Consider the following 12321-nt stretch of genomic DNA (forward strand, 5'->3'; position numbering starts at 1 on the left):
GCAACATATATCATCTCTACAATGCACTCCAATTTCTTTATACAAAGAGGATGAATATTTGTAATAAGCCAGCCAGAGCAGCAGTAACAGCTTGCATACACAGTGTTGGAGGAAATATTTAGCAGGAAAAGAAAGCAACCAGAAGCCAGGGAATGAACTGCGTTCTTCTTCTTTTTTTTTTTTTTTTTTCTAAAAAGCTTTGGCCGTTGATACTGAATGGCCTCTGATCTCTTTTATTTTGTATGTGCTGCAAAAGGTAGCAGGCATCTGCCAGCGTGGTGCAACAGAAGCTGATGGGATAGTCTGCCTTCAATGAACACACAGCTTTCCCATTTTCCTGTGATAGCATCCACACGTTCTTCTACAACAGATTCCAGATTTTAATCCTTAGCATGTTTCCTTTTCCAAATAGTAGTTGCACTGTTAACCTGTTTTACATCAGAGTAATATATAGTTCTATTACTAGCCTATAAATCCCAGAAATTGTGCCAGTTTTAGGTAATGTGGCCTCACCAATTATGTTCTAATTCTATACATTATAAAATTAGAATTTTTAATTTTCATCAGTAAAGGGGCTAAAATGTCAATTATTTCTCTTAGGAAGTAGTAACCATTAGTGATTCTGTAAATATTAAGTATTATTTCTATGTTTTTCCCAGTAGAAAATGAACCCTCAAGAGCATAGGTTTTATTTTATTCATCTTTACATTAAAAGGATAAGCTAATGCCTGACACTCACATACTAGGAACTCAGGGAATCTTGGCTGGATGGATGAACTAATTAATGAGTGACTTACACAGCTACCAGACGTTTGGCACCACTGGGGAAAATTACTACCACTAGATGAAAGGCTACCATTGGAAAGTGATGTGGCTAAAGCCAGAGAAAACTAGATGAAATGATTCAGACTGAATTTGCTTCATTTGGGCAGTTGGCTTTCAGTTTCTGCCAACCTGGATTACGTATTAACCGGTGACTAATGGGGGAAATCCGTATTCTATAATGCTAATCTTATTTCTAATGGTGACATTTTTATTTCAGTTTAGTTTACTGGAATAGAGGGAGCTTCTTTTATTGCATTTCTTCATGGGATAAAACTTTATTTTCACTTTTAAAAGATATTATTTGATCCTTAAAAATAATGAATTTCTTTTTTTTTTTTAAAGACTTATTTATTTAATTTAGAGAAAGAGCATGCAAGTGTGCACAGTGGGGAGGGTCAGAGAGAGAGAGAGAATCGTAAACAAATTCTGCGGTCAGCAAGAGCCCAATGCGCGGCTCAGTCTCATGACCCTGAGATTATGACCTGAGCTGAAACCAGGAGTCGGGATGCATAACCAGCTTAGCCACCCAGCTGCCCCCAAATAATAAATTTATTTTATAAGGCAGATGTTGCTCTTGTGTTCAGTGTCCACTGTGGTTGAATATTTTGCTGTATTAGCCTTTAGTAACAGTTATATCACCTAAATTTTTTTACCATGTACTAAATAAGCATATTATTTATATCTTAGGGTGAAATACCTTACATCTACATATTTTATAAACATACACAGTGGTACTATTAATCAAAAATATAAGAAACAATGTATTTTTTTGCCATGTAGGAAAAAGAAGGAAATAAAAACCATAAAGGGCTTTTCAAGTGATAATTGCCTAATTAAAAGTAATGTAATACTGGGTGCCTGGGTGGCTCAGTGGGTTAAGCCTCTGCCTTCTGCTCAGGTCATGATCTCAGGGTCCTGGGATCGAGTCCTGCATCGGGCTCTCTACTCACCACAGAGCCTGCTTTCCTTTCTCTCTCTCTCTCTCTGCCTGCCTCTCTACCTACTTGTGAGGTCTCTCTGTCAAATAAATTAAAAAATCTTTTTTAAAAAAATAAAAAAGGGGCGCCTGGGTGGCTCAGTGGGTTAAGCCGCTGCCTTCGGCTCAGGTCATGATCTCAGGGTTCTGGGATCGAGTCCCGCATCGGGCTCTCTGCTCGGCAGGGAGCCTGCTTCCTCCTCTCTCTCTCTGCCTACTTGTGATCTCTCTCTGTCAAATAAATAAATAAAATCTTTAAAAAAAAAATAAAAAAAATAAAAAATAAAAAAAAAAATAAAAAATAAATGTAATGTAACACTAACGAAACAAAATTCCCTTTCATGTAGGACATTTTGGGTGTGTATACCACGGGACTTTGTTGGACAATGATGACAAGAAAATTCACTGTGCTGTGAAATCCTTGAATCGTAAGTGATACTTAATTTAACAATGGAGTACACTTTCATGGTTTACTAACTATTAAGTAGTTCATAATAAAATATTAATTTATACTTTCTCTTGTGGAAAAATCAGCTACTGCTGGAATTAGGAGTCTAATCCTGAAAATTTGGTTCGTCTAAATTCTTATTGAAATATTCCCTCAGAAATTATTTCTCAGAGCCCTCATAAATAAGAGTTTGGTGAAATGATGTTCTTGGATGAACTGAGTGTCATTTAACTGTGTTTGGCTTATAATATTTGTTTTGCAAGTGACATTTATGGAAACTATTGGAGCCATGTTGGCACATCCTGCAGTAATGACTCATTTTACCGAAAAGAATTACTATAATTATTTTTTTACCACAACTTTCATTAAAAAGACTTAAAAATGAAAAAAGACAAACAGGAGAAAAATATGTAGGCAGAAACTGAGAAATCGTAAGTGTGGCAATATCTCATTAATCTGCCTTTTGGGGGAATAAGGTATTCTACATATACAATATACATATTTTACCTCTTTTAATGCTAGAATATTTTTTTAATTTTAGATGTTATTGAGAAAATCTTCATTAAATGGAATGTATACTCTGTTTAAGAAACAGGGAATGCCTCCAGATATTAATGCATATTAAGATGATTGATGACCTGGAGCCATAATTAAGGCATAAATCTTGTACAACTCCATGTACTCATCCTACTAGAATTTTCCTGGCTCCACCTTTGCTGGCAGGTCTCACACATCAAGTCAGTGTTTGCTTTTTCTATGTATATTGATAAATTTCTGCTTACAATTTGCAGTAGCCTGAAAAGTGTTAACCAGCTATAGTACAAATTTTTATCAGAATTAATAAGCTGTTGGTGCACAAGTGAAAGGTTTTCTTCCAAACTGTTATTGACAGAAGTTTTCCAACCTTTTTTACATAAGTCCCTATGCTGAACAGTGTTCTATATGGTTGATTTTGTTGGAAGTCTGACCACAACGTAATTAAAGGGACAGTTTATATGAAACCTAACTATAAACTGTAAAGGATTATCAGCAAATCTGCCTCACAAAATGGTACCAGTGCTCATTGTACTCAGAACAATTCTAACAGCAAGAAATCCCTGTCTGTCCCTGGTGTGTGTTCAGCTCTCTCCCATCCACATAATCTCTCTTCCAAATACCTGAGGACTTCCAGGTCTCAGAATGCATTTCTTTGTTTAAAAAAAAAAAGTATATATATATATATATATATATATATATATATATATATATATATAAAATCACTGACATTCGTACTAGTCAGATTAATAAATTAAAGGTCATTAACCTTTCATCAATGCTGACTAGTGGATAAGGTCCTCAGGATCTCTCTATCTGGACATGATTAGAAACTGTTATACCAGAAAAGTCTATTTAGATACTGTATGACAATTGGTCTTCAAACCCCACTATTCCAGGGACCAGAAAACTATGGTCCAGTGACTGTTTCATAGATAATTGTCTGTGGCTGCTTTTGCATTACACTGGAAGAGTTGAGTATTTGCGACAGAGGCCATATGGCCCACAAAGCCCAAAAATATTTACTCTCTGGCTTTTTATAGAAGTTTGCAGACTCTTGCCCTAGACAGCCACAGCAGAAATGGACTGGCCTACTTCCCTCTTCTTTTTCTGTATGAGACAAACTAACTGCTAGAGTTTGGGGGTCACTTGAAGACACATTACAGGGTGACATCTTTTACTCAAATGTATTATAAAAAAACACCCTGAGGATGGGGTGTCAGGACAAGATTCATCCATGTGGTTTTACTTTCTGTAACTCTACCTATCTGAACTTGACGAAGTATTTATTGGTCCATAATGAAGTTAATGTCTCCACTGCTGGATTTCTCAGGAATCACTGACATAGGCGAAGTTTCCCAATTTCTGACTGAGGGAATCATCATGAAAGACTTTAGTCATCCAAATGTTCTTTCACTCTTGGGAATCTGCCTTCGAAGTGAGGGGTCTCCACTGGTGGTCCTACCATACATGAAACATGGAGATCTTCGAAATTTCATTAGAAATGAAACTCATGTAAGTATATTACCAAGCTTAGTAAATGGTAAACTACCTGTCAGCCAGCCAGTCTTCCAAAATGTTCTTGTTTTGAACCTTTTTAAAAGCATTTAGTTAAAGAAACACATGTAAATTTTTTCTACCATTCAGATATATAGGGCCTGATTTAATTTAGTTGTACCTCAAGATCCCCTATCCTGGTGGAAAGATAGTGGTACCTAGAAGGGTTTCCCAGGGACAGTGATTCTTACCTGTCCTGCAAGCTGCCTTGATCTACCATCCCTCTGGTAGGTATATTTAATCATTTTTGAGTCCCTACCATGTGCCAGAAACAGCAAAGCACAGAGGCAGAATGAGCTTCAACCCACATGGAGTTTTAACTCCAGAAGGCAAAACAATGAAGAATTAATTACAAATGAGTCCCTTAGTATTCTTCAAACTTCCCACCCACTCTCCTAACTCAGGACCTGTGCATTTGCTGTTCCATCTGCCTGGAACACTTTCTGCCACATAGCCACATATGCCACTTCTCATCAGCTTCAGCTTTTTGCCCTAATGTCATCTGTTCCATTTCTTAAATTCCTCATGTGAGTAAAATCATAGGGTACTTATCTTTCTCTGACTTCTTTCACTTAGCATAATATATTCTAATTCCATCCACATGGAGATCTGCATAATGCAAATGGCAAATTTCATTCTTTTTAATGGCTGAGTAATATTCTAGTGTGTGTGTGTGTGTGTGTGTGTGTGTGTGTAAAAGAATATTTAGGCTCTTTCCTTTATTTGGCTGTTGTTGATAATGCTGTTGTAAACATCAGATGCATGTACCCCTTCAAATCAGTATTTTTTGTACCTTAGATACTTATACCCAGTAAATAATAAATAAATTTTGGATAAATACCTAGTATTGCAGTCACTGGGTCATAGGATAGTTCTACTTTTAACTTTTTGAGGAACCTCCATACTGTTTCCCGGAGTGGCTGCACCAGTTTGCATTCCCACCCACAGTGTAAGTGGGTTCCTTTTTTATCCGCATCCTCACCAACATCTGTTGTTTACAGTGTTGTTAATTTTACCTGTTCCAACAGGTGTAAGGTGGGATCTCATTGTAGCTTTGATTTGTATTTCCCTGATGATGAGTGATGTTGAGCATGTTTTCATATGCCTTTTAGCCATATGTATGTCTTCTCTGCAAAAATGTCTGCTAATGTCTTCTGCCCATTTCTTAACTGGATTATTTATGTGGGGATGTTGAGTTTGGTTAAGTTCTTTATAGATTTTGGATACCAGTCCTTAATCCAATATGTCACTTGCAAATATCTTCTACCATTCCATTGGTTGCCTCTTAGTTTTGTTGATTGTTTCCTTTGCTGTATAGTAGCTTTTTATCTTGATGAAGTTCGAATAGTTCATTTTTCTTTTGTTTCTGTTACTTCCTGAGACATATCAGTAAAAAGTTGCTGTGCCAAAGTCAAAGAGCTCGCTGCCTATGTTCTCCTCTAGGATTTTGATGGTTTCCTATTTCACATTTAGGTATTCTATCCATTTTGAGTTTATTTTTGTGTATAGTATAAGAAAGTGATTCAGGGGCACCTGGATGGTTCAGGTCATGATCGCAGGGGCCTGGGATTGCGCCCCGCATCTAGCTCCGTGCTCAGTGGGAAACCTGCTTCTCCCTCGCCCACTCGCCCTGCTTGCGTTCCTTCTCTCGCTGTGTCTCTCTGTTAAATAAATAAAACCTAAAAAAAAAAAGAAAGAAAGAAAGTGGTCTGGTTTCATCCTTCTGCATGTGGCTGTCCGGTTTTCCTAACACCATTTGTTGAAGAGACTGTCTTTTTTCCAATGGGTATTCTTTTCTGCTTTGTCACAGATTGGTTGACCATATAGCTGTGGGTCCATTTCTGAGTTTTATATTCGGTTCCATTGATCTATGTGTCTGTTTTTGTGCCAGTACCATGCTATCTTAATCACTATAGCTTTGTAATAGAGCTTGAAGTCCAGAATCATGATGCCTCCAGCTTTGCTTTTCTTTTTCAAAATTGCTTTGGCTATTCGGGGTCTTTTGTGGTTCCAAACAAATTTTAGGTTAACCATGTATCTCTAATGCTCTGACTTCTGGTTCCTTGCTGACTTTGGAGGGTTTGCTCTTCCAGGAACTAGCAAATTGCTGAAAATAGTAAACAACTTAACTTCCTTCTTTCAGAAGCAAACCAACCAATCCAGAGCCCATACCCCAATCACCTCCTTTAAAGAACTCTCACATTCTGAGACACTATCCACCTGTTGTAATCACTTCAGGGCCAGGTACCAGACAACTGCAGATAATCCCTACAACCCAGAACCTGCTGAAATTATTCAAACTACCCAGTCCTAAATCTGCTTACCCACCCTCAGAAACCACAAAACTACCTCTTGCCTGTGTTTTCCCCTTGCTCCCTCTGCTTCCTAGACAAACCCTGGTGCTTTCTTCCGTGGCCTTGCTTGGCATGGCTTGCCCCCTTCCTTTGGGAATTGTGAGTAATTAGCTATCTTTTCAATGGCAGTGGTCTTCCATCTATTGGCCCCACCATACCAGAATAACTTTAAAGCACTTCGTTTCCCCATCTGAAAATGGGGAAATGTGTCCATCCTACAGAAGTATATAAGGATTAGCCAAAATTCACAAAAGCATCTAGCCTGGTGCTTTGCAAATAATAAATATCTAATAAACGATTGCTGCCCTCAACAAGGCACAAGTTACTGTTGAAACAAAATAATTCTTATAAACATTTCAGAATTCTGAGATCATAGCTAGATCATCAGATACTTGGCTAAATGTGTTTTCTATTCCCTTTGATTGCAGAACCCAACTGTAAAAGATCTTATTGGCTTTGGTCTTCAAGTAGCCAAAGGCATGAAATATCTTGCAAGCAAAAAGTTTGTCCACAGAGACTTGGCTGCAAGAAACTGTATGTAAGTATAAGAATCTCTGGCCCACAGTCCAAATTAAGTGACAAAGAGGAATCTGTTTCCCACTGTGGAAGACTAGTGAGGATGTTTTCAGTTCTTATGCAAAAGTCCTTTATATCCGTTACAGTTTTAAATCTGATATGTAAGCACTGGGGAGGTAGGCGGGGCTTTCAGGCTTTATCAAATGGAGAATTGAAAAGGAGTTCTCCAGAGGGGGTCTTAAACAGCTGTTCTGTGCTTTTGCTTTACTTTTCCCTTCCCACCAGTAGCCCCCAATGTTGTGGTTTCACACTGCATTAGTGTTTGGGAGGGAGAATTTGATCTTCAGCATTTTACAGTGAAAAGGAGAGGGCTGGTAACACAAATACCAACATATTGCAACTTCCTAAGACTGGATTTGAAGCCAGCCTGCAGAAGCCATACCAAAAATGGTATTTGGGAATGAATATACAAAGAGCTTTATTTGTGTCTGGCGGCCTGGGCTGTATAACTCAACAATCAACAGTTTGTAATGGATTCAGTGCTTTCCTCACATAGCACTGATTCATGACTTATGGTATGTGTGAATGAGAGAGCTGTGCTATTAATTTCCTACCTTGGTTTTGGTCAATGTAACTACATAAAAGCCAGCTTAAACAAAGGATACATAGCCTCAGATAGCGGAAATTGGTTTTTGTTGAGCCTTGCTGTTTTTGTTAGAGGATTTACTACGTATCCTATTTCTCTGTTACACAGTGGTGGGATATATGAGTTTTATGTAATAACCTAGCCCATCTGAGAAAGAAAAAGTAGAGTAAAAGTCCTTTGTCATATCTCTCCCATAGAAGCTGAGAATTACTAGTAAAATAACAAGCAGAGATCTGCAATTGCTAGGAGGAGTCAGTTAGCATACTTGATTTAGCAACAAGGAAAGCTAGGAGGGGGGGACCAACTTTATTACCATTAAAGCAAAAGGGATTTTCTTATACCACATCATTCATTGATCTCTTTCCTTGACCTGTTGAATTTGTAATAAAAATGGTGAGCATTTTCATTCAAGAATTCCGTTGTAATTTAGTGTTAATTGCTCTGCAAAAGTTATGGATTTCAGATATGAAGTTATTGTTCTGACCTGTAGATATTCAGCATCACTGTAAATTATCCTGTTTCAGCGACCAGTAATAATTTTTGTCCTTTCCATAGGCTGGATGAAAAATTCACTGTCAAGGTTGCTGATTTTGGTCTTGCCAGAGACATGTATGATAAAGAATACTATAGCGTACACAACAAAACAGGTGCCAAGCTGCCTGTGAAGTGGATGGCTTTAGAAAGTCTGCAAACTCAGAAGTTTACCACCAAGTCAGATGTGGTAATGTACTGATCATCCCTGGCCTTCTCCTCTTTTACTATCATACCCAACATTCTTAGTAGTTTTATGGGTATTTTATTTTTTCACAAAAGGAAACCTTTTGTTTCAGTTTCTTCATAAGTATAAATCACCTTGATCGTCTAACCCATAGTCTGTTTTCATAAATCCATTCGTTTACCAAAAAACATTTGTCTAGCAGCACACCATGCTAGGTCCTTAGGAAGCCCAGAGCTGAACGAGGCCTGAAGTCTGTCCTCCAGGAACTTTGACTCAGCAGCGAAGAGAAGGCATGTCCGTCAATAACTGTCACACAAAGTAGACTTGGGATTAGTGCAGCCACTCATCGCTCAGAAGCAGCTAAAATGCACCTCGAGAAATCTGAAAACCATACCTGAGACAAGCCTAGCAGTGAGGGCATTATTCCTGCACCCAGCTAGAATTGTGCCCTTCTTGGTGCCTGGCTGGCTCAGGGTCAGGTGGTGAGTTCAGGCCTCATGTTGGGCGGGCAGTCTACTTTAAAAAAAAGAGAGATCTAGAAACATGCCCTTTTTTATCTACAAAGATCATCCTCGCATAGAACAAGCTTCAAAAGGCATGCACTGAGTCCTGAGGGTGGGAGAGATTCTGGTGGGCAGCCAGATTCCTTCCTTCCCTTCCAGCTCATAGAGGAGGTGGTGCTTGGTATAGGCCTTAAAGGAGGACAGAATGGGCGGTGAAATGAATACTAATCCCGGGGAGGCCAAGGGGCAGGAAAGTATATGCATTTTTAAAGTTCTAAGGAAACAGTAAACAGTGGGTGATTTGACAAAAATAGAAGGCACAGGGGGAAGTTCTAAGGATAAACTGGGAAAAATATATTCATACTAGATCATGGTTCTTGGAAAGCAAACTAGGGAGTCTGGAATTTCTTCTCTGGCCATGTGGAAACATTAAAGTGTAATCAGACAATACTGTAGTCTTTCTTTATTCTGTAAGGTGTTCTGAGAGGAGTAGATGCAGGCAGATGAAATTTCAAAAAGAACTTGAAATAATACAGAAAATGTAGAACAGAAAAGAGATGGAAGGAAAAGCATCTCAGAGGTAATAACAACAATATATAGCAAGAAATTGGTAAAAGTCAAAAATTAGCAAAGTTATATGCTAATGCAATAATACATATGTGAAGCAAAGGAGTAAAAGCTGGATGAGGGGGGGGAAAATACCAGTTGAGGCTTGAACATACTGAGTCTGACTTGAGAGTGAGATATCCAAGCAGAAATGTCCATTAGGCATTTGGAAATGTGGCTCTGCAGCTTGTACAGCCTAATTAGTTATCTTATTCAACTCGGGCTGCCATAACAAAACACCACAGACTGGGTGGCTTAAACAATAGACATTTATTTCTCACAGTTCTGGAGGCTGCAATGTGAGATCACGGTGCCAGCATGGTCAGGTTCTGGCGAGAGTCCGCTTCCTGGCTTGCGCTGTGTCCTCATGCAGGAGAAAGAGCAAGAGTAAGCTTCCAGTATCTCCTCTCATGAGGGCAACAATGCCATCTGGAGGGTTCCACCTTCATCTAAATTAATTATCTCCCAGAGGCCCCACCTCCTAATACCATCACTCACTCTGGGAATTAGAGTTTCAATATATCAATGGGAGTAGAGGGTCCACAGTTCATTCCATAGCAGAGGTCATGGGTGGAACTAGACTTTTTAGCGTCCAAAAACAATTACTCAGGAGAACTTATGCATAGGAAATGAAGGAGAAAAGCAGAGAGGTAGGAGACCTAGAAGAGGCTGTCATGAGAGCCAGAGGAAGAGAAAGTTTCAGGAAGAAATGGGGTATTCTCATCAGGATCCAGTGCTACTTAGTACACAAAAACAGCCTTGAAAACTGAGTGATTTGAATGATTTGGAGTTCTAGAGTGGGTTGAGGAGCCTAGGTGTTGAGTGGGATGGAGAGTATTCTTACTCTATTTGCTCGTAGTAAGTCAAGAGGACTGTGATGTGTAGAGGTAGAGAAATATGAATTTTTAGTCCTTGAAGATAAGAATTGAAAAGGGAAAAATGTAAGCTGGCAGCATCAGCAAACAAGGTAGGCAAAAAAATAATAATAATGGAGAGCATAGACTTCAGAAGAGAAAGGGCTGGCAGCTGTTGAGAGGTGACAGGGGACAGAGATCTGAGTGTGGCATTGGGAAGCAAGAAGTCATCTACCCTCCTCCCAGTGAGTCAGCAGGTTTCAAAGACACTGTGGTCTTCGAGTGAAAGCAGAGTTTCAGTTCCTGAGGAAGTGGGGAAGACATTAAAGACTAAGTTGAGTGACTGGGAGTTGTTTTTAATAAATGTGTTACAGGACATGGTGGAGGGATGGGACTTGGAGTGGATACGATTGATGAGAGAATATAATAGTACATGCTAGAGTGTAATACCTGGGATTTTGATCCTGAAAGATTCCGAAAGAGATCAAAGAAATGAGTGCTAAAGAGGTAGGCTCAGAACATGTTAGTGATGGTGGCAGGTGAAGGTATAAGGTAGGGGGAATTAACCTGTCCTCAAAGAGTATACGTTCCATCCGGACTGTTTGTCTGCTATTAAGAATCAGACCGACCCTTACAACTCAATAAGACAAAATAACTCAAATTTTTTAAATAGACAAAAGATTCGAATAGACCTTTTATCAAAGAGATATATGAATAGCTAGCAATAAGCACATGGAAACATGTGCCTACACAAAGACTTGAACATGAATGTTCATAATAGTAGTATTCATAATAAAAAAAAAAAGAAGAAGCAGCAATCCTAATGTCCATCAGCTGGTGAATGGGTAAGTAAAACATGTCATTTCTATACAATGGAATAATACCATTCAGCACTATAAGAGAACTAATGCCTGCTACAACATGGATAAACCTCAAAGCTATTAGGTCCAGCAAAAGAAGACAGACTCAAAAGTTTGTATATTGAATGATTCAATTTATATGAAATTTCTAGAAAGAGGCAAATCTAGAGAGACAAAAAATATAGATCAAGGGTTGCCTGGGACTGAGGGCAAGAGCAAACAAAGATTGACTAAAAACATGCATGGGGAACTTTCTGAGATATTGGAATTGATCTAAAAACTGAATCGTGGGGCCCTCTTGGTGACTCAGTCGGGTAAGCAGCCAAATCTTGATTTTTGGCTCAGGTAATGATCTCAGGGTCATGAGATCCAGCCTGGCCTCAGACTCCATGCTCAGCGGGGAACCTGCTTGAAGTTCTCTCTCTCACTCTCTCTCTCTCTCTCTCAAATAAATAAATCTTTTAGGGTGCCTGGGTGGTTCTGTCAGTTAAGCAGCTGCCTTCAGCTCAGGTCATGATCCCAGGGTCCTGGGATCAAATCTCGCATCGGGCTCCCTGCTCAGCAGGAAGCCTGCTTCTCTCCCTGCCTGTTGCTACCCCTGCTTGTTCTCTATCTCTCCATCAAATAAATAAATAAAATCTTTTTTAAAATATTTTTAAAAAACTGAATTGTGACAATTGCCGCACAGATAAGTACACTACACATCATTGACCCACACTAAAAAATGGCAAGTTTTATAATACATAAATTACATCTCAGCAAAACTTTTAAAACAAAACAAAAAAAGAATCTGATGAAATCTTAAATGTTTAAGGCAAGAGTTGCGATTCTGAGCTTTTAGACAAACCCACACACACATTACTACCTCCACACACGTACACACAACAGAGGCCAGCACTTCTCAGACAGCAACTGTCACTCTGA

At 38.9% G+C, this 12321-nt stretch overlaps 1 protein-coding gene across 1 annotated transcript in view; it reads left to right on the forward strand.

Moving 5' to 3' along the window:
• Window positions 1–12321, forward strand: part of MET (MET proto-oncogene, receptor tyrosine kinase) — a 114175-nt gene that overhangs the window by 94023 nt on the left and 7831 nt on the right. The window contains exons 16-19 of the mRNA XM_044246424.1: window positions 2149–2229; window positions 4117–4298; window positions 7123–7232; window positions 8412–8577. Coding sequence (XP_044102359.1) covers window positions 2149–2229; window positions 4117–4298; window positions 7123–7232; window positions 8412–8577 — 539 coding nt within the window. The remainder of the gene's footprint in view (window positions 1–2148; window positions 2230–4116; window positions 4299–7122; window positions 7233–8411; window positions 8578–12321) is intronic.

The sequence above is a fragment of the Neovison vison genome, chromosome 4 (assembly GCF_020171115.1).
Source record: "Neovison vison isolate M4711 chromosome 4, ASM_NN_V1, whole genome shotgun sequence".
Classification (NCBI taxonomy): Eukaryota; Metazoa; Chordata; class Mammalia; order Carnivora; family Mustelidae; genus Neogale; species Neogale vison.